The sequence below is a fragment of the Podarcis pityusensis genome, assembly GCF_964106645.2.
Source record: "Podarcis pityusensis genome assembly, chromosome: 8".
NCBI lineage: Eukaryota > Metazoa > Chordata > Lepidosauria > Squamata > Lacertidae > Podarcis > Podarcis pityusensis.
In genome coordinates, this window is record NC_138033.1 from 19,408,211 (window position 1) to 19,434,564 (window position 26,354).

Consider the following 26,354-nt stretch of genomic DNA (forward strand, 5'->3'; position numbering starts at 1 on the left):
TCATGCTGCAGGAGCCAGGTTAAATGTTGCATGATGTTTTTGCTCCCCGCCCTCAAAAAAATACAGTTTTTTAAACAACCAGCCTTTTTTTTGAAAATTCAGTGCTCCGGCCTTTTCTCCAGAGTTATATGTCTTTGAACCTGGAGAACAGGCAGAAATGAGTCTGGGATAGGCCTTCCCATTATCCTGCTCTTTATATCTTGCTAAAACCTTAGGAATCCCACCACATGTGCATCAATGTGCCTTCTGCCTCCCTGCATTTCCAACAGGTGTATGGCCTAAATCTGAACATTTTGGCCAGTGTGACAGGTGTTAAATACCACCTGTAAAGCATTTTCATGCAGCTCTCTTTACATCATAGCATGTCATGAATTTTATATCTTCCAAAGCCTCTCCCATGATTCCATTTGGATGTTGTAGCCAAAGTCCCTGGCCCACTGCACCATTACGGATTTGACTTCTTCCTCCTTGACCTCCCAGTCAAGGAGTAGCCTATACATTTTAGAGAGTGGTTTATATTTAATTTGAATAAAATATTTTTCAAGTCTTGAAGGTTCTATGGAAAAACTGGTTTTTTACAAATCTTTTTAGAAGGTCTCATTCAATTGGAAATATTGCACCCAGTGTGTCAGGTGATTCCTTCAAATTTTTTTGAGTTTTAGCCTATTGTCTAAAAGATCAGAGAATTTTGGGAGATGATCCATAACAAACTTTAAAAAATGTTTAAATGCTCTTTCCCCAGGAAGTCCGAAGCCTTCCTGCTAGGAATAATGAGTAATGAAATCTCAAAGAAATTCAGGAAAATTTTCATGTATGCTACAGTAGCAGCCAGAATTTCAACTGCAAAAGGCTGGAAAGGAGACACTATCCCATCCAAATTAGACTGGCAAAACAAAGTGCAAGAATATGCAGAACTAGCCAGATTATCAGCAAGGTTCCAAGATGTTACCGATGAGAAATTCAATAGAGTGTGGGATGTATACAGTGTTTATTTAAAAGAACATTACAAAAATATAAATCCGTTGGCAGGTCTGGATTTACTTTCTGCGTAGAATAGGAGAATCTTATAAAATTAATGTAATTGAAACAACCTAGAGGAGACAAAGTTTAGTGTGCAGATAAATAATGTAATCTGGGAACCACAATGGGGGGACCGGCGATCATGTTGAATCCAACTACAAATTGTTACATACAACAAGCACCAACTATGGAATGAATGTTTATGTTTATTTTCATTTTCTGATATTATTTATGTTACACAGTTTTTAAAACCAATAAAGCATATTAAAAAGCGTCAGCAAAAAAAAAAAAAAGTTTAGGAATCCCACCAGAACAGGGAAAGGGGAGCAATTTGGGATTGACTAATTTGGGGGGGGGGGGGAGCGAGAGTTGGAGGATGTGAGGGGATGGCGGCACGCATGACATCATTCCCCTGCGACGCAGCGAAGAGGAGCTCCGTTCAGACCCGCATCCTTTTCAGGCTTTTACTATTCACCCATTTCCATTAATCCTCCTTCGCCCGGCCGCCCGCGGAACATTCCTCTTAACAACCGTCGCGAACCGCAAGATTGTTTCAGCGGGAACTGAGGCGGCGGTTCCGATTGGTCGGCTGTCTGAATGGAGAGAGGCGGGGGGGGGGGAGTGGAAGAGGAAAGATGTTCCTTCCCTCCTCCTGCTGCTGCTGCTGCCGGAAGCGCCCCAGGCGGAAGTGAGTGCCGGTGTCATCCGAGGAGGAAGCTGGCGGAGGGAACAGGCGTGCTGTCGAGCGGCGGACTTGGGGGCCCAGCATGGCGGCGCAGCGGCTGGGCGATCTGTGGGCCGAGACCCCCCTGGAGAGCCGGATCTTCTGCTCGGTGCTGCTCTTCTCGTGGGCCGTCTACCTGTGGGAGGCGCTGCTCGCCTGGCGGCAGGTCGGAGGCAACCTTTCCCTTCCTTTTCGTGTCCCCTACGCCCCGTTGAGTTGCAGCAATTGGTAGCTGGCCGCGTTGGATGAGGAGGAGGAGGAAGGACAGAAATCCCCCCCCCCGGTGATTCCAGCACCCGAGGTTGCTGTCAAGCCAAGGGTGGGGGAATCTCCTGGCCCGCCTTTTCTCAACCTTAGATCTCCAGATGTTGGACTACCAACCCCCCCCCCATCATCCCTGACCCCTGGTCCCGCTTGCTTAGGGATGGCGGAGGTCGTGGTCCATGAGCATCTGGGCCACCCAAGGGTGAGAAAGGCTGGGTCAGATGTTGCAGGGCTGCCTCTCCCGTTGCCTGAGGCCGCCCCCCCCCCCTTGCTGAAGTTAAGCAGGCCTGGGTGGGGAGGCAGCCACGTTGACACTATCTTAAGTTCCGTCCTGGGGGGGAAAGCCAGGTGTTAAATTTGTGGGCGTGAAATAACAGCCTCCTGCCCTGGGAGTTTTGTTCCTCCTTTTCTTCACAGCTGTCAACCCCACCCCTGCTTTGGCAGCTGGGAAGGGGGTGCCCATCCATTGCTGCTGATCTAAGGCTTTTAAATACTGCACACGCTTTCTAAGCCGATAAATGATTTTATTAACTCTTCTGTAGTCTTTCCTGTATAGGATAGCTTTTGGTTTGCTAGCTCCTCTCTTTGTAGCAGTGGTGGAGAACCTGTGGTCCTCTGCATGCTGTTGGACTCTTATCAGCTGGAGCCATAGTAGTCCTCCCCTGTCTGTTGGAACCCTATTGTGCCCTTTGTTTCTTTTCTCCATATATGGTGCTGAAGAGGATGTGATTATGTACTATTACTTCCTTGTCCCCGCTGTGTCCTCCTCAGCAAGGTGCCCCACTTTGAAAAGATGTCTAATAGCAGGGTTCTTGGATTGATTTAGTACAGCAATTGTGTGTTAGTGTTAAAATAAATTAGTAGACCAAAGACTACAAACTTGCATCTTCCAAAGTACCCATAGCAAGCAGTTGATAAGAGCAACCATGCTGCTGTTAGACCTAATTCATTCCGGCAACTGTTCTGAGCATGTTTACAAGGAAGTAAGCCTCATTGGATACAGTGCTATTGATTTCCAAGCAAACATGTACGGGGTTGCTATGTGTGTAGACCTTTATTGGTGTGTGTGTATGCAAAAATTTCTTGGACTTCGCTCATTGTTGCTGCCGGTATCAAATTTTTAAAGGAATTTTCTCAGTACATTGCTGAAACTTGGTTTATAACAACAGGATCATTGAGAGACTACAGTAAAATCAGACCCAAGGACACTTTTACTTTTCTCAAAATATGGGATGTAAGGTTTGCCTCAAATAACTGAATTGTGCAAATTCCCTCCATTGTAGCTTAAGGCTATGTAGATTTGTAGAAACCACAATGAATCTGTGGTGGAAATTAGGGCAAGTTGTAGTGTATGGGATTTTCCCCATTTAAATTTTATTAATGGTATTAATTCTGAAGCTACAAACGAGACTTTAGCCACACCCACACATTTCTCATATCATGTTTCCTTTCTCACTCCCCCACTCTTGAATCAAAGAATAGGGAAGAGGAAAATGTGGAGAACATTGAAGAGGCATCAAGTAGTCAAGTAGAACTAGGAAGTTCTGCCAGCTACTTTAAAATGTCTCAATGTTCTATTACTCTTGGCAAAAGTCACATTTTGCTGTTAGGCATAGCTTCTGCCTTCTATTTTTGTAGGCGTTTGTTTATTTACTTGTATGAAAATTTCTACCCTGCCTGTGTAAGAGTGCCCACAAGGTTAGTTTTTTAGGCCCATTGATTTGTTGTTCCATGCCCAGGCTTTGGAGGAGATCCCAATATCACCTGTGTCATTGTAGTCTTGGAATACTTTGTCACTAACAATCCTTGGATAGAAAGAAGAGGGGCTTCCTGTGACACCTGAGAACAGAGCTCTAGAAGGTATATAGTAACTTGTATTTACTGCTATGTTTAAAATATTTCAGAGGACTGTATACAGGACAACCACCCATGTTCCACTGGAATTAGGACCAATCATGGACTCGGAAACATTTGAGAAATCTCGCCTTTATCAATTGGATAAAAGTGCTTTCAGCTTTTGGTCAGGGCTGTACTCAGAGATAGAGGGCACAGTAAGTATCTGTTTTTCCTCTTAAGTTCTGTGGTTTTTCTTTATTAGTTAGAATGTAAAATAGTATTTCAAAATGTATTGGGAATGAGATTTTCATTTAAGCATCAGAAAATGCACAATATCAAGCCTAATCCTTTGACAGGATGTAAGAATCTTCTGGTTTTTCAATTTCTTAGGACAGTCTTCAGACTTGTGGGATTCCTCCTTCTTTTTACTAGAACCCCCACAATCCATCACTGGAGCCTCATATAAATGGTATACTGATAAATTTAAAGAATTTTGAGCCTGGGAATTTGTTTTGAGTATCAGAGCTGAATTAAACCCACAGTCTTTTTACATAAAATTTAATTTATGGTTACCTCTCTGCCCCACCCACCCCACAAGCTTCCTTCATTACAGCAGCACAAATAGGACAGAGACAGTCATTTTGTTGCTATTAAACAAATGGGAGTCATAGATCCTTACAAATCCACTGAAAATTACCCAGAGATCTACCTTCTGCCCTCCCTTGTACTAGAACGCTGTCTGGCCAGTGACACAGAATTTAGGGGGTGCAATGCTTTTTCTAGAGATGCTTCTGTCAGGAGATGATGTATGCTGTTTGTAATGATTTTGCTGCTTATTTAATGTTGGGGTCAGGCTGAAACTGTTAGACTTTGTGACACTCAGTTCGTTTAGATGTGACACCAAACCATGGTTTGCTGCTACATGGACCATGATTTAACATCACATGAGTAAGCCCTGATTTCTTCTCCTACTGCACTTCCTCTTTTGCAGCAAACAATTGTTTGCCATTTATATTCAGATTGACAAGCGTTGGTTTGTACTTTGCTTTCAGAAAAGAGTCACATACCAAAATCGAATGCTGTCACACACACACACACACACACACACACACACATAATCTGACTTAGAAGGCAAGCACAAACCATAGCTTACTGATTTGCATATAATGGCAAATGATGGCTTGCCATGAAAAGGAGGAAATTGCCCAAATTTTGTAAATACCTTTACCCATTTACCAAGGCCTCTTAGGCTGTGATCCTGTACCAACTTACCTGGGAGTAAGCTACAATGAATCCAGTGGGACTTACTTCTGAGTAGATAAATAAGATTGCAGTTGCCTTCTCCTTTCAGTGTGAATTGCTGCTGTTCTCTCTCTCTCCCTCCCCCCCCCCCCCGGTTTTCCAGTTTGTTGATTTTAGTCTTACATTATAATCTTGATGGTTTTGTTTTCTAATTGCCTGCTACCGTATGAGTACTTCTTGACCTGAAGGCAAGGATAACAGGTGCATTCAATAAATACAAATAAAACAGACACTAAGCTACTAGGATTTCTTTTCTGGGTGCTTTCCACTGTAGCTTGGCTCAATCATTTCAGTTGTCTGGATAGTTTTAACCAAACTATCTCTTGAAGTGGGGAAAGCACTGTGGCATAGGGGACTCTTATACTTTTGCTTGTGTTTCAGCCTTTCCCCAAGCAGCTCAGAGTGGTGTTTCAGCTTCACAAAATCCCACGAGATTAGTTAAGGGAGACCGAAGGGCTTTCCCAACGATAGCTGTAAGCAGGGTGGAACTTGTAACTGAGCAGATGGAGCTTCAGCTGAGTGGGCATTGGCAGCTAGATTTTTCATATCCTAGCTTAGCACACACTAACCCCTGCACAACACTGACTTTCTGGCTCTGTGGGTGCTATCCAGCCCCCTCGTTCTATTAGCACAAGGATTTGTGCTTGCGCAGCACAACTTCCTCCACCTGCAAGTGCCCCATGCTCTCCCCAAATCTGCTCTGAAAGGTATGGGGAACCCCCAGAACAGATTTAGTAGACGTACAGAGGAGGGGGGGAGCCTTGTGCTAACAGAATGAGTAACTTAGCACCACTTTGGATTCAAGCCGTTGTAACTAGAGGGCAATGGGTTAGTGCAGTAGTCTTCAGCAGTTTTGCTGATCCTGGACCCAGCCTGCAATATGGGACCCTTGTTTGCTTTAAAAAAACAAAAACCCCACAAATATGTCACTAGTTTAAGAACCAGCAGGCACAGTTCTTACTCCCTAATAGCTGTACCAAAGAGGGGATTCTGATAAGAGCAGCTTGCTGGGTGAGGTGTGAAGCGGCGCCGGCTGAAATTCCCTCTTCACGGCTATTAACAGGAAAGATGCTCCGTTCTCTTATTTGCATCTCCTCTTCCCTTGTTAAGGTGCTCTTACGGTACTGCAGAGGCGGATGATGAGAGAGGCTTGATTTTGTTGTTCATGTGATTCCTAAACTTCGGGGCTAGCCTGTTCCATAAAGCTGTGGGTTGGCTTTTTACAGGTAATTCTTCTGTGTGGAGGAATCCCTTTCCTCTGGTCTGTATCTGGAGACATTTCAGCTCGTGCTGGTTTTGGGCCTGAATATGAGGTAGGTCTCTGTGTCCCCCACTCCACCTGTAACTAAACTATCCATTTTTAATAAAATTCCAGCTGCTCTTCCCTTTGCCTTTTTAAATATGAGCAATGAGAACATGGAAAAAGCCCTACCGAATGAGACCAAAGGCTGATCTTGTTCAGGACTATGTTTTCCTGCAATGGCAGGCCAAACGCCTTTATAGGAAGTCCCTAAGCAGTGCGGGTGGCGCTGTGGGTTAAACCACAGAGCCTAGGGGTGGCCAATCAGAAGGTCAGCGGTTCAAATCCCCGCGATGGGGTGAGCTCCCGTTGCTCGGTCCCTGCTCCTGCCAACCTAGCAGTTCGAAAGCACGTCAAAGTGCAAGTGGATAAATAGGTACTGCTCTGGCGGGAAGGTAAACGGCGTTTCCGTGTGCTGCTCTGGTTCGCCAGAAGCGGCTTAGTCATGCTGGCCACATGACCCGGAAGCTGTACGCCGGCTCCCTTGGCCAGTAAAGTGAGATGAGAGCCGCAACCCCAGAGTCGGCCACGACTGGACCTAATGGTCAGGGGTCCCTTTACCTTTACCTTAAGCAGGGCATGGAGGCAACGTGGGGATAATCCCCAGAGCAGTATGTGGGGGGAGGAGAGAGGCACTCATTCCGTCTGGCTCCCACAAGCACAATGGGGATTGTTCCATATGGAAAGCAGGGATGCTTGCGCTGATGGAACAATTGTAATAGCATGGCATTGAATTCCTCCCAATATGTGTGAAGTTAGGGAAGTACTGACTTGTATTTCCCCCCTCCTTACGCATAGATTGTTCAGTCCTTGGTGTTCCTGCTGCTTGCTACACTCTTCAGTGCTGTCACCGGTCTTCCGTGGAGCCTCTATAATACTTTCGTCATCGAGGAAAAACATGGCTTCAACCAGCAGGTATCTTATAGTATTTGTTGGTCGCCAAATTGATAGCAGCAGTTTTCCTTCTGTGCCTGCATGATTTGTGCTTATTTGGCTTTTAAATCTATATAAGGAGCTGTGGGAAGCCTTTGGCCCTCCAGATGTTGCTGAATTACAACAGCCGTCATTGGCACGCTTGCTAGGGTTGATGGGAGTTGTAGTTCAGCACCATCTGGAAGGCCAACAGTTCCCTATGCCTGCTGTACCGATTCTCCTGCTTCATCTAACTGTTCTCCAATGGCCTAGACAAGTTTTGAGTGGAGCTAAAGAGCATGCGATTTTTGAACCTCTTATATATTCACATAGCTGGTTTCCAAACATTTCATCTTATTATCTCTTCTTCTGCAGACTCTGGGATTCTTTTTTAAAGATGCAATCAAGAAGTTTATAGTGACCCAGTGTATCCTGTTGCCAGTAACGTCACTTCTACTTTACATCATTAAAATAGGTGGAGACTATTTCTTCATTTATGCATGGCTTTTCACCTTAGTAGTTTCTTTGGTGAGTATGTGATGCAGTCTGCTGTGTCCAGAATTGCTTCATGTGTAACTCTTATTAAATTGGGGAGTTGGTTGTCTCAAGTCACTAAAACGGCTTGCCCGCTTATCATGGCTTCCTTTCCATCTTGCCCCGTAAAACTGTAACTTTGCTAACAGGTCAGTTTAACTAAATTATTCTTATTTAGTTAACCTGGCAGCTGTGGCAGGGGGCACAATCTAGTCCAGGTTAAGCGCTATTCAATCTCTGGCTACAACATTTAATTAAAGAATCAAATGAAAATGTGTCTTGATTAATCAGGCAGTTGATGTTTAAGTTTGATACACATTTTAAAATACACCAAGCAGCATTTTAGAGGAGGCTATTTCTTCTGTGTGTGGCAGAAGGGGTGCCAACAGGATTTTCGGGGCCCACTGCAGTGTATATGGATCCCCTCCCAAAAAAGCAGCTGTTGAAGGCGGTCATTAGGAAATTTTGAGCCGGGTGTCATCAGTATGTTGACAATAATATGCGGACCTGAGGTGCACCACCACTGCATTAGTAACTCTAGGCTGGATTACTGCAATTCTCGCTTATGTAGAAGTGCCTTTGACATTGTATTGCACATTCCTGGAGATAAATGTTAATGATGAATAAACTGGCCTAAGGTGTCTCTGTTTTAACAGTTGTGCTCCGCTGTAGGTCCTTGTCACAATCTATGCAGACTACATTGCTCCCTTGTTCGATAAATTCATCCCACTCCCTGAAGGAGAGCTGAAGCAGCAGATTGAGGAGATGGCAAAGAATATAGACTTTCCTCTGACCAAAGTGTATGTGGTGGAAGGTGAGAGTCCATACATTTCTGGGACAGCACATGTCACAAGGCAGCTTGGCTTGTGATGATAGGAAAACAGCAGAATATATTATCAGGATCCAACCCCAATGCAACTTAAAATGCATTACACCCTTACAATACGTTACACCCTTAAATATTTATCATTTTACTATATTTTTTACCATATTTACCACAATCCATTTTAGATTGTAAAAATTTGGGGTGATAGCCAGCCTTCTTCATAGAGTAGACCCAATGAAGCCTGCGGATGCAAGTATTACTTAGTTGACTATCGCCCTTGGACTAACAGGATAGACAACATGCAATGGCACCAGTCATGCTTTCCTGGGGAGGGACAGAAGGATCACCATTATAGGGTACCATCAAAGGAAGTGTCTTTTATAAGAAGGGCCCTGCTGGGTTGGGCCAAAGGCCCATCTAGTCCTTCACTCTGTTCCCACAGGGGCCAGCAATAGTCACCCACCTAACCTCCAAGGGCTGGGCCAGCTGACGATCTCGGCTGCAGGACAGATTCATGTGGACTTTCCTCCCCACTTAAAATCTGTCCCCAAGATAAAGGGGACATGCTCACTTGCTTGCTTCTGTAATGTGACTTTGTTCCCACTCTTCTCCCACCTGCCCCAGGTTCCAAACGGTCTTCCCACAGCAATGCTTATTTCTACGGCTTCTTCAAGAACAAGCGTATCGTGCTGTTTGACACTCTCTTGGAGGATTATTCTGCCCTTAACAAAGAGCGCCCTGAGGAGCCTGGCTCAGAGAACCAGGTGGCTGGAGGAGACGGGGAAGATGCTGAGGCAAAGGCTAAAGCCAAAGTAAGCATCTGGATTGGGGGGGAGGTTATATCACTAAGGTGCAGCTGTTCTATGATTTCCTAGGTGGACTGGAAAGAAGGCAAGGGCAATTGTTCAGGGAGTGCAAGTGTGCACATCAGATCCTTGGCAATAAATGCTAAAGTGGTTGTAGGTGGCTTTTACCCAGGGCTGGGGAACCTGAGGTCCAGAGGCCAAATCCAGGACTCCCTATTCTGGCCCTCAGGGCTGTTCCCTTCACTGACCCTGTTCGGTGCCCTCATCACGTTCCTTTGCATCGGTGGAATGTGTACTGTTATAAAGCTTCTGGCTTGCCAGGATGACTTTTGCACGGGTGGAATGTAGCCTTCTGCACAAAGAGAGGTCACCTATGTTCCCCCGCTCAATTTTGCCTCTGGCCACACCCACCTCTGCTACGCAGCCCCTGGGAGGTTGCTTGCCAGAGAATGGTTTCCCATTTTTGCAATAACCCCAAAACCTGAATGTGGCTCATAATTCGTTGTAGCTATGAACTTTTGTTACCTGCTATTCTGCACATTTCTTTTGAGGATAAAGCTCTGAGCAACCAGAGCTTTGCTGCAGTAGCTCCATTGCTTCACAGATCTCTTCCCAGGAAGTTAAGCCATGGCTTCCTCTCTTATTTATTTTTAGGGAAACCCTATTTTAAAATCAACTTTTGAACGACCTTATTTTTCTGATGCCACTTTGAGCTGTTGCTGTTATTGTATGGCTAGATGTGTTCTGCCGTGCATTAGGATAATACGCTTGAAAATATTTATATTATGAGCCATCTTGGCCTCAGTAACCCTGACAGGAGGCCTATAGATACAGTATTATGGTCCCAGGGTTGGTTACGCAAACTATCAAAATTTAAAAGGGGCTTTCCCGAAGCGTCCAGTATTGACCCTCTTGGATTTATTAGATTGTGCAGCAGGGGTGACTAAGGACCCAGAGAGCCAATAGAGTGTCAAAAATCACCCAGGTGTAGGAAAGCTATTCGCAAAGTATCATGTGAAGAATTTCTGCTTCCTGTCCTGCATTCGTGAGCTTGGAAGATGGTCTTTGCTCATGCTTGGATAACATGTTCCTTCTCTCTCCTCCTCACCCCCCCTCCCCTTTACTCGAGAATAAGAAGCAAGGTTGTAAAAATGAAGAAGTCTTGGCTGTTCTGGGTCATGAGCTGGGGCACTGGAAACTTGGCCACACAATTAAAAACATCGTCATCAGCCAGGTGAGCAGAAAGCACCGAGGAAATTCCAGTGGGTTTTGTTTGAGTGTGCTTATATTGTCATGCAGTGTCATTCCTTTAGTTATGGAAGCAGTGAAAAGGAATGTGGGCAAGCAAGAGTGTAAATGGGGAGGTGTGTTAACAGATAGGTGACTTAGAGCTGAACAGCCCATTACACAGAAATCTGATTGACCTCCCACTTTCCCCCTCTTAAGACTTAAAAAGCAGTCCAGGAGACGGGGGCAGGGGGATGGAAACAGACTGCATCAGTGCTTAGGTGCTATTGGGGTGGAGGTTAGCTTTTCTCTTACTTCTCCCCTGCACTGTGGTCCTTGGAAGCAGCTATGTATTTACCTGTATTTTGGTCCCAGATGTGGAAGCTCCAGCTGCTGCTGGATGCAGTGCCAAGACTGCTGATGCAGGCAGATGGCTAACAGCATGTGATACCTTTCTTAAAACATCTACACTGCGCTACTGGACCAGGTTCAATACTCTTGTGCTGATCTGCAGAGCCATGAATAACTTGGGTCCGGGACATCTTAAGGCCCGCCTGAGCCCTTACATCCCAACCCGATCACTGAGATCATTTGGAGGAGCACTGTTAGTTGCCCCGCATGTTACAGAGCCCCAGCTGGCCTCCACTAGAAGTTGGGTACTGAGCGTCACAGGCCCCATGGTGCAGTACACTCTTCCAACAGATTCAGCAGGCATTTTCGCTTCTGAATTTCAGGTGCCTATTCAAGGCTTTTTAAGCCAACTCTGCAATTCCACATTTTCTAATTTTAATGATTGCTCCCATACGACTTTAAAAGGTTTAGTATTTTATTTTTATATTGTTGTGCACCGCTTTGATATTTTATGAGAGGGTGGTATATAGATACTTTTACAAATTTTACAAAGGTTGCTAACAAATCATTAAGGCAACACATGCTGCTCTTTTTTTCTTTTTCTTTCCTAGATGAACTCCTTCTTGTGTTTCTTTTTATTTGCCGTGTTGATTGGTCAAAAGGAGCTCTTTGCAGCTTTTGGATTTTATGATACTCAGCCAACCCTGATAGGCCTGTTGATCATCTTTCAGTTTATTTTCTCTCCTTATAATGAGGTAAAGTTCTGCTTTTGATTGCACACTCAAGCCATTATTGCTGAAATGCTAGTAGTTTCTTTGCTGCCTTAAACCCTCCTATCCCACAATAATGCTGTCAGTATTCTGATTCATTTTTTAATAGTTTCCTCAGTGGTACCAGTTGTGTAGCATTTCTTTGTTTTTATTTTGCAGATTTATAAACTGCTTCACATCCAGAAGCTGTTGAAGTAGTATACAATTTAAAGAATTGTCTTTACCATGCAGAAGGCTAGTGGGTACAAGGCTGGGGTTTGGAGGATTCTGAAACATGTTCTGAGTTCTTAATGTAACTTCCCTATATTGTTTCCCTTACAGGTTCTCTCCTTCTGCTTAACTGTATTAAGTAGGAGATTTGAATTTCAAGCAGATGCATTTGCTAAGGATCTTGGAAAGGCTACAGACTTGTATTCCGCTCTGATCAAGTTAAACAAAGATAATCTGGGATTTCCTGTTTCAGACTGGTTGTTTTCAATGTGGCATTATTCTCATCCTCCGCTGTTAGAAAGACTTCAAGCACTGAAACAATCTAAGCAAGACTGAATGAAATAACTACTGGCTCAAAGGAGCTTCCATCCCAAAACAAATTTCCAGTTTTTAAAAACCATCTATACATATATATATTCATTCCATTCCTGAGCACACCATTCTGCATAGCAACATGCACTGTTCACCTTATTTGAAAGTAGCGCCCAAAAATCCTGTATCCAGTTTACGGAACTGAATTTTAAAGAGAAATACCTTGCGGGGACTGAATTGGAAAGGAATGTAACATGTAAAGTTTTATCTGAAAATCTTAACAAAGCTGTACTTGAGGGGAAAGTTTAACTTGTCACAACCTGAAGTATCCATGCTTGAATTTGTGAAAGCTTTGAATGTGACTTTTGTACCTTTTAAGCAGTGTGTCTGGATGTTCTTACAGTACGATAAACTTCTAGCTTTCCTACCTCATCCAATGAGGGGGTCTGATCCTGGATAACTATCCTTCCCCCCTCCCCTTCTGACCGTTGGATTTCAAGCATTTAAACCAAACGCTGTCTGGACTGAAAGTGTGAACTTTCCCCTTTAGGTCCAAGTTCATACCTGCAATGAATGAAAAGGCTACTTTTTACAGAGAAAATAAAGTCGCCTCTCTCCCTGTATGGGGAATGGAGAATAAATTGCAGCTCATGAAACATCCTGCTTATGTGTGTCCCATATATTGTGTGTATGATGATGGTTTGGAACTTGTCTGGTCTCATCTCCCCCCTACCCACTGATTTTCTGGATAGCAGGGGTTTGGAAGGAATAACGGTGTAACAAAAGCTATACTCTTTGTCAAGAAAAAAGAAACTGACGTGGCTGACTTGCATCATTGAATAGTCATACAGTCATACTTCGGGTTACAGACACTTCAGGTTGCGTTTTTTCAGGTTACAGGCGCACCGAAACCCGGAAATACCGGAACGGGTTACTTCCGGGTTTCGGTGGATGCGCAGAAGCGCCAAATCGCAACCCATGTGTGTGTGGACGCTGCACTGGGGGTTGCGAACGTGCCTCCCACATGGATTATATTCGCAACCCGAGCATGCACTGTATATTCAATCTCTAACGTGGGTGCTGTGCAGCCATTTACTAGATGTGGCGGCTTGCCATTATCTTCTGTCTCCTTTGTTTCTCAATTCTGTATCATACAGGCAGCAATTCAACATGCTCCTTTCTCTACTATGGCACTATAGAAAGTGGGGAGGGGGAGCCTTGCCTGTTCATTTAGCTGTTCAGTGCACACACTTGGATTCATCCACTGATTACTCCAGTGACTACAATACAGAGCACTGATGAAAGCAAGGATAAACACTCCTGGACAAACAATTCAATTATGGTAATTTAAATTGGTTTTAAGCCTTCCTGATTTTAACATTTTCCAAATGTGTTTTTTTTTTCTTTTTTAAGGAGGGAGAGGAGAAATCTTCCGTTTTAATTTATTATTATAATATGTGTAATATTTATATTATGTTTTATATATGCTGTAAACCGACCAGAATGGCTGGGGAAACACAGCCAGATGAGCGGGGTATTATTATCATTAATAATAATAATAATAATACCTGGGCTTTTCCCCAAACGGGGGCTCACAGGTAAAAATAGGAAGGCACGCTTGGCAAATCCACACAGTGATCAACTCCCGCCCGGAAACCAATGTCCCCACTGTGGAAGAACGTGTGGATCCAGAATTGGCCTCCACAGTCACTTACGGACTCGTTGTTCAAACCATGTTTATGGAAGACAATCTTCCTCGGCTACGAATGACCGCCAAAGAAGAGAAGGTAAAAACAAGAACCGCTAATAACACTGCGGGGGGGGGGCCTAGGCAGGATTAAAACTACATTCATATATATAACCTATTAAAATCATGCCAATACTATTAATCAATCACATATGGAGAGACGGAGAGCCCCATTCTAGGTGGGGGCGGCTGTCCCAGAGGCACGTGCTACGGCGGCCGCGACAGGACTAAAAACGGTTCGCTGGGCAAGAGCCCCGCCCCTTCCTCCCCCTGGGAATCGCGCGCACGTAGGAAGGGGGCGGGGCGTCGCGGGCGGTGACGTCGCGCCGCCGCCGCCAGGGGCGGAGCTTCTCTGCGCGTTCGCTCCCTCGCGCGCGCGGGGGCCGCCTTTGTCCCGCGGCCTGACTCGGCTCGTCTGAGGGGATGCTGTCTGCGGGGAAGAAAGCGGCCGCGGCGGAGGCTCCGGTAGGCGGTGGCGGCGGCGCGGGCGGCCCGGCGGGCGATGGCTCTGCCGAAGCCCCGGCGCCCCCGCCGCCGCCCCCACCCCCGCCGCCTCCGCCCCCCCCTCCGCCGGCCCTGTCGGGCTCCCTGGGCTCCTCGGAGGGCGGCGGCTCGGGGCCCTCGGAGCGCACGCCCCGCAAGAAGGAGCCTCCGCGCGCCTCGCCGCCGGGGGGCTTGTCCGAGCCGTCTCCCCCCGCGGGGCCGGGCGGGCCCGTCGGGGGCTCCGAGACCACCAGCATCGCCGAGACCCCCGAGGGCCGCAGGACCAGCCGCCGCAAGCGGCCCAAGGTGGGTGCTCTTGCCCCGGCCGCTGCTTCCGACCACCGGGGCCTACCTACCTACCCGGGGCGGCGGAATGGCTGGCTTGGGTGGGCCGGGCGTCGACTCCCACGAACCGGTTTGTGAGGAAATCTATGACTTTAAAACGGTGGAGGTTCAAAAAAGCGGGCGGCTGGGCGGCGTCGGGCTTAGTGCTTTTTATTTTTATTATTTTCGCTGCACGTTAAAGCAGAAACCGAGCGCTTGCTTCCTGCAAGGAGAAACGTAAAGGCCGGGCAGGCCTGTAAATTCCAGTTCGCTGGGTGGCCTTCAGCCAGTGAGGATGTTTCTCAGCCTGACCTACTTCCCAGGGTTGCTGTGGGGCCGAAATGGGAGCGCGCCTTTTATCCACACGGATCATTTGGGGAAAAGCGGGGAGTGAAACAACAAACGATAATAATCGCAATAAGTAGAAGGTTGGCATTGTAGTCTTTTCCCCGTAAGTGCTGGATTCCTCCTTATTGGCGGAGTCCAAACAAAAAAATAAAAGTGATATGTCAACATCTAAAGTGGTACAGCCCACTCTTAAGGATTTAAGGGGGCGGGCGATGGTATTGTGGCACACCATAAAGAATGGCAGTTCTTGTGGCACAGGTTTGTATAGATTAAAGCTCATATCATCAGATGCAGCTGGGATCTGGTTGACGAAACAGGCCACAAACAGTCTACAGGGCTTGCTTGTGGGGGTTGTGTGTGCTAGATTGCTATCCCTCTGGTATCTCTTGGGCACATACTACCTTCTGTATGTACCGTATATTGATTATCCGTTATTGTTAATTAGACTTTTTATTCCAAAATGGTACACAAGGTTGATGTGACGTCAGAGAGTAGCTAGAGCCTATGTTGCAAGGCACTAATGAATGTCATTTATTGTTTGCTTCTTAATGTGTAGGCTAGACTGCTACCTTTGTTTTACAGAAGCAGATTTAATAGTGTGCAATGCAGTAAAGCCTCAAAGCCATCTTAATAAGGAAGGGAAATAGATCCTAACAAAATCAAGGGTTTTTTTCTTTTGGCTCTTGCTTTTCTAACACAAAGGATCCTTTGTGATCAAATAAAGCTTTGAAATATGTTTTGATATTTGTATATTTGTATCATGTAGATGCACAGGGAAGATGTTGAATATAGCTTTGGAGAGCATTATATATTTAACAATTAGACATTGATTTCATTATGTCATCATCAAGACTTGAGGGTTCTACTTTGTTTAATACAGGGAAATGCTTGTAATACAAGGAAAGTATATAACACATGGCTTGACTAGATTTTAGCATTGATTAATTTGGGCCCTATTCCATTATGAGTTCTCTGCATGGCTTACAAATAGGAATGCTTTTTTGAAATGAGGGCTTACAGTTAGATCTGTTGGTCCTTTTTAGTTTACTTGTAAAACTTATAAAGAATTATTATTTAATTTACTTGAATGAGTTTGTACAGTATAGTGGGTACAGGACTTGAATTTTGGGAGGGCTTTGAAAACAAAAATTATGCTGTCCTTCTCCCAATGCTTCCTTATTGATGGCTAGCAGCAGCTGCATAGGAGTTGGAGCTGCACTTGTGAGGCTCAACAATGCTTTCCATCCCTTCCTGGAATCCTATGCCTTTGTAGGATTTCATATATAATGTGTAGCCTACTTTAGTTTGAGTTTATGTGACTTAGGTTGCTGCAGAACCTGTACAGATCCATATAAGAAAAAGCTTCAAAACACATTATAATGTACATAGACTGTACATAACGTGAAATCAAAGGCTAACTCATTTTTATGGCATAAAGCTTTTATGGATTAGAATTCAATTCATCCAGTTTTGTGCTATTCTCAGGTGTGTGTGGGGGATGCTAAACAGAACAAATATACCAAATAAATTTAAAAAAATTACAGACACAGAAAATTCAGTTAAATATGTATAATAATCACTCTGGCTTCCAACAAAATATTAAAAATACAATAAAACATCAGACATTAAAAACTTCCCTAAACAGGGCTGCCCTCAGATATCTTCTAAAAGTCAGATAGCTGTTTATTTCCTTGACCTCTGGTGGGAGGGACAACCACACAACTTTTATGTAGACTGTTTTGGTTTAAAATTTGCTCATGTATGTGAGATAGGAAGTGCTAAAAATAAACTGTCACTCAGTGTTAAAAATTAGCCGGGTGTTAGGCGCATTTTGTGCCTGAAGATTTTCCATTTGCGAGCACCTAAAAAAGTCTGGGTGGCATTTTTTGCACCTGGCTGACACTCAAGGATTACTGAAATGTATGTACTTTGAAGCCTTGAAGTATATGTTAAGGATAGACAATATGTTAAGAAGTTTAACAATAAAGAGTGGAGTGTTTTGAAAACGAAAGTATGGTACTGATATTTTTTACAGTATTGTAAACACCAAATTAAACACATATTAACAATTTCTGTTAAAATGTGATATTAACAATTTGCCACTTATGTGAATTATTTTCATGATTATCAAAATAATAAATAAAAAGTGTTGCCGACCCCTTCCCCGCAAATGGTGACCAGACATTCTGTTTTGGCGCCCACAACCCAGATCCCAGGAACCATTTGACTGCTAGTTTTTCTATCCCACTTCTGTCACTTCCCAGTATATGTATGCTACTATTATACACAATTTAAAAATGAATTATGCTTTATCACCTATACAGATGTCTGCTATTTGTGTCAATTGTCACATGTCAAACCTGATAAGTGTAGCAGCTTAAGGGGAAACTGAAGGCAGGCTAGATTCTTTTCTAGGGTGGGACATGTGTGTGATGCAGGACACAGTTCATATTGTATGTAAAAAATGGGACTTCCGGGGTGGCGCCATCGGTAATGGCGGATTCCCTCTGACTCAGAGGGGACTGGCTCTGCGGGAATCAGGTCTGCACCGCTACGGCGAAGCGGGGACCCTTCAAAAATCACAGGCAGGTGAAGCCTGTGACCGTGGGACTCGGCGGGCACCTTTTGCGCCCCCCCCAACTTGCAAAGGAGCCTGATTACGGGTTCCGGAGTGAAGCGGGGAAGCGGCGCGGTGCTGTGAGTCAACTGCTTCTTCCGTGGAGCGAAGCCGCACAGCCGTTACCGGAGAGCGCTACTTTTTTCCTGTGACAATTGGACCACAAAACAACGATCCATGAGTAGGTTAATTTGGGAAACAAAGGAGAGAAAAACAGAAGTAATTGGATACCGAAGCGGAGAGGCATAATCAGGAAGTCTGCCTTCCATTTTTTGTAAATAGAGGAAAGCAATGAACTTATAAGCTAGAACCTTGAAAGACGCTTGAAAAAGAGTATAATTCTATCATCTAAAACAAGTGATTTCCCCCCTTGACTGCAGGAGAGAAGGGGGGAAAGGTTTGAACTGTATTTTCCTGTAAAAAGAGAGAAAAGGAAGCTAAGAATCCACCGCTTTAACCGGGGAACGGACTGCCAATGAAAAATAGAATGCCGTACTGTGAAATGCGCTGTTGGTGAAAGTACTTTTTGACAGCTAACTCCGCAAGTCTGATACAAGTGAGATACAATATTTCTGGCTGGTTTCCCCTGGTTTCAAAGTAACTGGAAAATAACTGAATTTAAAACTGTCGTCTATTTTGTGAGCTGGGGGATTAAAAGAAAAAGGACATTTATTTTAAAGTAACAACTGTTGCCTGTTACTGTGTCCCCCTAGAGGAAGTTTGAGATTGTTACAATAACAACTGGGCCAGGGGAATTTTCCACTTCATAACAAACTCTGATCGTGGGACTGACCTTGAGTATTATCTAGACTGTTATGGCAAATGGAAAAGAGAAGATAGATTTGCTTCAGGAAAAAGCAACGAGGTCTGGTAGAGTGTTACGCACAGACGTTGGGCTGCAGCGAAGAGCATCAACATCTGGCCCTCCTGGTTTACCAACAGGAGCTGCATTGGCACAATCTAAACCCAAAGGAATGGCTTCCGAAGATGTTTTAGCTCAGGCACTTGGCAAAATTAATGAATCTTTGGAAAAATTAAGTAAACAAGTAGCTGAAGCATCAAATAAAACTGATCAAAATACTACAAGCATTAACAATTTGGGACAGAAGGTAAATACTAACACAGAAACTATTGAGAAATTACTACAGGAATCTACTTCGACCCGAAAGACAGCTGAAGAAGCAAAGGAAATAGCAGTGGCTGTAGAAGAGAAGTTACCACCGATACACAAGCAACTGGAAGACCATAGGTCAATACTGTCTATGATTGAATTGAAGGAGAAGCAAACGAATCTAAGAATCAGGGCTGTACCCGAACTTGAGAAAGACAACTTGATTGATTTTCTTACGCAGGAACTTGCAGACTTTTGGAACCCAGATTTGGAGAAGGATAACTTCAAGATAGTGAGTGCTTTTAGGCTTGGAAGAGGAGGGAAGAAGAACAGGGTGAGAGACTGTTTGATCACCCTCCGAACAAAAGAGGAGAGAGATAAAATCTTGAGTCTGCACTTCCAGAAGACTTTGGTAATACATCAGTCAAAAGTGGAGATATTTAAGGACATTCCGAAATATCTTCTAGACCTTAGGTCCAATTATAGAGATTTGGTTGCCCTGTTGAGAAACAACAAAATTATCTTTAGGTGGGAAGTCCCCCAAGGCCTTTCTTTTAGCTTCAAAGGAAGAAAGATAAAAATAAGATCAGAGGACGACAAAGCAAGATTTTTGAGAGACCACGGTGAAGACCTGCAGAAAGAAACTGGAGAAGAGCCAGGAATACTAGAAAGAGGAACTTTAGACATACCAAAACTACCTTTTGAATTAAGAGACCGTCTGGAGAAGGTGATACCACCTACAGAACAGGAACAAGCACTTGGAGCAGTTGGAGGAAAGTAAAGTAACTACATTATGGCTCTGCAACTACTAAGCTGGAATTGTAACGGTTTGAACTCCCCTCAGAAAAGGAAATCTGTGTTTCATTTACTAAAAAAGGAACAATTGGACTTGATTTGTTTACAGGAAACACATGTAATAAGGCTACACAGGAAAGTATTGATTAATAAAAGATTGGGCCAGGAATTTATTTCTTCGGATAAAGTTAAAAAAAGAGGCGTAGTGATTTATGCAAAGGAGAGACTATTACCGAAATTTATCTTCAAAGATGACCAAGGAAGATTTGTGGCAATTGAAATTCAAATACAAGGAGAGAAATTTTTAATAGTAGGAGTTTATGCACCAAATGAGGGGAAATCTGAATTCTTTAAAAAGCTGCATGAGACCTTGATGGACTATTTGGACTATAATGTGATTTTGATGGGAGATATGAATGGAGTGGTATCTACAAACATGGACAAGGCAAAAGACAGGTAGTCACTAAGGATGGTAGACTACCAAAAACCTTTTTTGAGATGACAGACAACTTGGACTTAGTCGATATTTGGAGAACAAAGAACCCCTTGGCTAGAGAGGGAACCTTCTTCTCTGAAGCCAAACTGACATGGACAAGAATTGACCAAATATGGGTAACTAGAGGAATGGCACCAAAGACAAGAAAAGTGGAAATCCGCCCAAAAACTTGCTCCGACCATAACGCTGTTAAGATGGAAATGAAACTAACACCAACCGGTTCCTTTAGATGGAGGATGAATGACACCTTATTTAGAGATGAAGAAGTGACTAAGAAGGCCCAAAAAACCTTGAGAGACTATTTTGAGATAAATATGAACACCAATGTTGAAAAAAGAGTAATCTGGGACGCAAGCAAAGCTGTTATGAGAGGGTTCTTGATACAACAGAATGCATTAAAGAAGAGAATCCAAAATGAAAAGAAGGATAAAATATTGGAGAAAATAAAGGAAAGTGAAAAGAAATTGAGAGCAAAACCAAAGTCGCAAGAGATCTTGAGAGAAATAAAATTATATCAAGTACAATACATGAAAATGATGAATCAGGAGATAGAATGGAAAATTAAACAAATGAGACAAAAGACATTTGAGTCGGCTAATAAATGTGGGAAATTATTAGCTTGGCAAATGAAAAAAAGACAAAAATTAAATACTGCTACAAATTTAGAAGTGGAAGGAAGGAATATACAGAACCCAGTTGAGATTAGAAACTGTTTCCAGAGGTACTTTAAACAATTATATACACAAGGGCCACAGAAAGAAATTGACGTAGACCGATTTTTGAAAACAAATGGATTACAAAAAAATTCTCAAGAAAATAAATTAATGTTGAACTATAAAATAACTGAACAGGAGGTAGAAGGTGCCATTCAGAATATGCAACTAGGTAAATCTCCAGGACCGGATGGATTGACTTCTAGATACTACAGATCTTTAAAAGAATGGCTAGTACAACCTTTAAAAGAAGTCTGTAACGAAATAATGGGAGGAAAAAGGGCACCAGAGTCGTGGAAAGAAGCGTATATTACACTTGTACCGAAAACAGAGACTGAAAAGACTCAGCTTAAGAACTACCGCCCCATATCATTGCTCAATGTGGATTACAAAATCTTTGCAGACATTTTGGCTAAAAGACTTAAAAGAGTGCTAGTGGAAGAGATACATAAAGACCAAGCAGGCTTTCTCCCGGGTAGACGTCTGATAATGTGAGAAACATAATTAATATTTTAGAAAAATTACAAGTGAACATAAATGCTAAGGCAGTTTTGATATTTGTGGACGCGGAGAAAGCTTTTGACAACATTTCTTGGAGTTTTATGAAGAAGAACCTACAGGGGATGGGGGTAGGCCAAGGTTTTGAAAACGGTATAAGTGCAATTTATTCAGAACAAAAGGCTAAATTAATTGTAAATAACGTGGTGACGGAAGAATTTAAGATAGAAAAAGGGACACGACAAGGTTGCCCAATCTCCCCACTGCTTTTTATATCGGTCCTGGAGGTTCTGCTGAATATGATTAGAAGGGACCAGTTGGTTAAAGGTATACAAGTCGGAGCTAAACAGTACAAGTTGAGAGCATTTGCAGATGACCTAGTATTGACGTTACAGGAGCCAGAATCTAGTACTAAAAGGGTTTTGGAACTGATTCAAGAATTTGGTCGGGTTGCAGGATTTAAACTGAATAAGTTAAAAACTAAGGTTTTAGAGAAAAACTTAACTGTGATGGAGAAAGAGAGGTTTCAGAATGAGACAGGTTTAACAGTGGCTAAGAAAGTGAAATACCTGGGGATTAACATGACAGCTAAAAATGGGAATCTATTTAAAGACAATTATGAAAAATGTTGGACTGAAGTGAAAAAAGATTTAGAAATCTGGTCAAATTTAAAGCTTTCACTGCTAGGCCGTATCGCTGCTATAAAAATGAATGTATTGCCTAGAATGCTGTTTCTGTTTCAAACATTGCAAATTTTGGACAAAATGGACTGTTTCAAGAAGTGGCAGAGAGACACTTCTAGATTTGTCTGGCAGGGCAAGAAGCCTAGAATAAAATTCAAAATACTAACGGATGCAAAAGAAAGAGGTGGATTTGCCCTGCCAGACCTTAAACTTTATTATGAGTCAGCAGCTTTTTGCTGGCTGAAAGAATGGCTGCTTCTTGAAAACACAGACATTTTGGACTTAGAAGGTTTTGACAATGTATTTGGATGGCATGCATTTTTGTGGTATGATAAGGTCAAAGCACATAAAGCATTTAAAAATCATATTGTCAGGAAAGCATTGTTTAATGTCTGGATAAGATATAAAGACCTACTGGAAAATAAAACCCCAAGGTGGCTGTTACTGATGGAAGCGAAAGCTCTGAAAAAGCTCAATATGGAGGCCAAATGGCCGAAATATTGGGAAATTCTGGAACAAGAGGGAGACAGATTGAAACTGCACAGTTTTGAAAAACTAAAAAATAAAGTGCGAGATTGGCTTCATTATTATCAGATAATGGAGGCATATAGTTTGGAAAAGAAAATTGGCTTCCAGGTGGAAAAATCAAAATTAGAAACAGAACTGTTAGAACCCAAAACGAAGATTTTGTCAAAGATGTATAACTTGTTGTTGAAATGGAATACTCAGGATGAAACGGTTAAATCTGCTATGATTAAGTGGGCACAAGATGTTGGACATAACATAATGATGGCTGACTGGGAACAGTTATGGACCACAGGTATGAAGTTCACGGCATGCAATGCCTTAAGAGAGAATATTATGAAAATGATATACAGGTGGTACATGACACCAGTCAAGCTTACAAAAATCTATCATTTGCCCGATAATAAATGTTGGAAATGTAAAGAAACTGAAGGCACATTCTTTCACCTTTGGTGGACTTGCCCAAGGATTAAGGCTTTCTGGGAGATGATCTATAATAAAATGAAAAAGGTATTTAAATATACCTTCCTGAAGAAACCAGAGGCCTTTCTCCTGGGCATGGTTGGCCAGTTGGTGCCAAAGAAGGATAGAACTTTTTTTATGTATGCCACAACAGCAGCAAGAATACTTATTGCAAAGTATTGGAAGACACAAGATTTACCCACTCTGGAAGAATGGCAGATGAAGGTGATGGACTACATGGAATTGGCGGAAATGACTGGCAGAATCCGAGACCAGGGTGAAGAGTCGGTGGAAGAAGATTGGAAGAAATTTAAAGACTATTTACAGAAAAATTGTAAAATTAATGAATGTTAGAATGATGTCAGAATGAAATTAAGTGGTTCTAGCAGCAATGTCATAAAGGTATATGAAAAAATGGCTGGTCAATAGGTGAGAATTTAAAGCTATAATATATTAAGTTAAAGGACTAAGACAAAAACAAAAAGGGAAAGGAATTGCTGAATTAACCAATTGAACTGGAATACAAAAAAGGGAGGTGAGAGGAGGTCAGGAAAGCAAGGAAATGAAATATAAGATACGAAAGGATAAATTTGTTTCTAAGTGTTCTTTCTATATTCTTTTTTATACTTTGCATTTTGTATGTTTTTTCTTTTTTTCCCCCTTTTTCTATATTTTTCATTGTCTTTTATGTAACTTTTTGTTTTTGAAATCTTAATAAATATCATTTTTTAAAAAAAATATTGTATGTAAAAATGCTGTATACCAGGCATAGGCAAACTCGGCTCTCCAGATGTTTTGGAACTACAACTCCCACCATCCCTAGCTAGCAGGACCATGGAGCACCATATGTTTTACTCTCCCAGCCATTGCTCTCATTGGCTGAATTGCCCCTCTAAGTATTGCAGTATAGTAGTGCCGTATTAGAGGGAGCTTTGTGTACCTGTGGCTTTTGAAGCAGACTGTATTTTCACTAGATTAGGTTATAAAAAAGATTGTGCTAAATTAGCTGATAAATCTAGGGGGATAACTTAGTGGTAGTTAAGAGAAAGCTCTTAGATTTTTATTTTTTGAAATGTTTGTTAATTTCCTGGAACAGTGATATTTATGGTGTGTATTGATTATTTGTTGTGCTGCTACCATCTAGGCTGAGAAGTATAACTGAAAAAGGTTCTTCAGTATTTTCTAAATATATTAATAACTGCCGGGAAACACTTACTAATTGCACTGTACACAAAAATTAAGTTACAGACTGTAGCAGTCTAATGTGAACAATGTTAGAGTGAAATATAGTGTACTTTGCATTTATTTATTTTTTAAGTGGATGAAATGAGGTATTCAGTGGATAAGTCATAGAAAAAGCGAATTGCAAATTGTAGAGTGCACAGACAGACAATAATGCATTATGGCACTGTCTTCAGCTTGTGTATCAGGACCCACTAGTGGGTTGCAGCCTGATCTAAGGTGGGTTGCAACAGGAGCACAACCACCATGCAAATATATAGTAAAAAAAAAAAAAAGGGTTCCCAAATGTATGTTTGGGTTAAAAATCCTGGAACTGAAAAGGTTGACCAAGGTATAGACCCAAGTGTGAGGGACCTTTGGCCCTGCAGATTCTGCTGAACCACAACCCCCATCACCTTTGGGGTTCAACAACATGAGGTCCACAGGTTCCTCACTTTTGCGTTAAAGTGAACCCTTCAATTTACCCATGAGAATTCATTTTAAAAGTTTGTTCTGTTAATCACTCTGCTGTGCCAATTTGCTTGTTCTGTATTGATTGTATTGGGGGGGGGCATTCTGTTTACAGGTAGAATATAGAGAAATGGATGAAAGCCTTGCTAACCTTTCTGAAGATGAGTATTACTCTGAAGAAGAAAGGAATGCTAAAGCAGAAAAAGAGAAAAAGCTGCCTCCTCCCCCTCCCCCACCACCTCCTGAGGAAGAGAATGAAAGTGAGCCAGAAGAGCCATCTGGTGAGTAAAGGGCCCCCATCCAGCAGGACAACAATGGTCTTGCACATTTGAAGGCAATATGGTTGCACAGACACGCCCCATCCACTGAGTTTAACTTAGATTAGTTATGGCATGAAGGACTGAATGCCATGCAGAAGGTATGGATGATAGGCCACACATGAGCAACATTAATGTGACCCTGGAAAAATATTATTTGCTTTGAACATGTATCTTCAGATTTATTAATCAACAACCTTAATAGAGTGACTTCACTGACTCCATTGCTTCCTTACCTGGCCTTAGATTTACTATGCTCACAATCATCTTTCTGTGGTCTGTTGAGAATCCCACATATTGGCTGATGAAATTTTCTAGCTTTGCTTTGCTAAATTGAGTCATTCTCATCTCGCTCTTTTTTTGTATTCTGGGTTTCCCCCCATACATTTTAGCTACTTGGCAACACGTTCAGTTGCCTTTAATCCTGCTAATAAAACTGGTTCTGCCTGGTCTAAAACTACTGCGAATCTTGATTTCTTAATAAAAGGGCCACTTTTATTTTTGTATGAATCTAGTTGTAGCTTAGTTCTCCCTCTATTAAATGTCAGAAGTTTAGCTTGAGGAGAGTAAAGAGTCTCGTTTATGTCCATCCCTAAAATACTGCCTCCAACTTGTAAGAATTAGTGGTTGTGAGCCAAAGCTGCACCCTGGGGAATCTCCTAGCTGGCTGACACAAAGTATGCCCTCTGTGTTTCTAAAGCTGCCTATGCCAAGCTTCAATTGTAGGATGTTATGGCAGTATGAATGCAAAATGGCAATTGACATACCACCATGTGCTTTGGGGGGCGGCAAATTGCATTTTTCTGCATATCACACTTCCTCACAGTTTGGGCAGGGGCTGACCAGAAGCCTAGGTGGAGTTGTAGCAACCCTTTAGCCGTTGATCTCCTGGCTCTATTATTTGGGTTGAGGAGTAGGCATCCGCTGAGTGAACACAGCTTGTTTTAGGCCACTTAAGTAGGTTTCAGACAAAATATTTTCTAATTGAATTTGTGTAGGTAGACTTCATACTTGAAAGATCTATGTTCTTACTTTCCTTGTTACATGTCATTGTCATCTGTTGCAAAAGGGGAGAAATGTCCATCTCATGCAAAATGCAAGTCTTCTGCAATTGGATATTTTTGTCAATATTTTTTTCTGCCACAAGTT

At 42.7% G+C, this 26,354-nt stretch overlaps 2 protein-coding genes across 2 annotated transcripts in view; both read left to right on the forward strand.

Annotated features, from left to right (window-relative positions):
- Positions 1-1,643: 1,643 nt before the first annotated feature.
- Positions 1,644-13,050, forward strand: ZMPSTE24 (zinc metallopeptidase STE24). The gene is made up of 10 exons (XM_081018442.1): positions 1,644-1,910; positions 3,913-4,059; positions 6,373-6,459; positions 7,245-7,361; positions 7,734-7,886; positions 8,565-8,706; positions 9,343-9,530; positions 10,654-10,758; positions 11,714-11,857; positions 12,194-13,050. The coding sequence occupies exons 1-10, from the start codon at positions 1,788-1,790 to the stop codon at positions 12,416-12,418; spliced, it is 1,431 nt and encodes a 476-aa protein (XP_080874568.1). The 5' UTR covers positions 1,644-1,787; the 3' UTR covers positions 12,419-13,050.
- A 1,499-nt stretch (positions 13,051-14,549) lies between these two features.
- KDM1A (lysine demethylase 1A) overlaps positions 14,550-26,354 on the forward strand; it is a 44,790-nt gene continuing 32,985 nt past the window's right edge. Inside the window, exons 1-2 of the mRNA XM_081015406.1 lie at positions 14,550-14,930; positions 25,004-25,169. Coding sequence (XP_080871532.1) covers positions 14,565-14,930; positions 25,004-25,169 — 532 coding nt within the window. The 5' untranslated portion in view covers positions 14,550-14,564. The remainder of the gene's footprint in view (positions 14,931-25,003; positions 25,170-26,354) is intronic.

Coding starts and splice junctions, on each gene's coding strand:
- ZMPSTE24 (XM_081018442.1), top strand. CDS start 1,788: ATGGCGGCGCAGCGGCTGGGCGATCTGTGGGCCGAGACCCCCCTGGAG. Junction 8,707..9,342: donor CAAAGTGTATGTGGTGGAAG/GTGAGAGTCCAT, acceptor CACCTGCCCCAG/GTTCCAAACGGTCTTCCCAC. Junction 11,858..12,193: donor TTTTCTCTCCTTATAATGAG/GTAAAGTTCTGC, acceptor TTTCCCTTACAG/GTTCTCTCCTTCTGCTTAAC.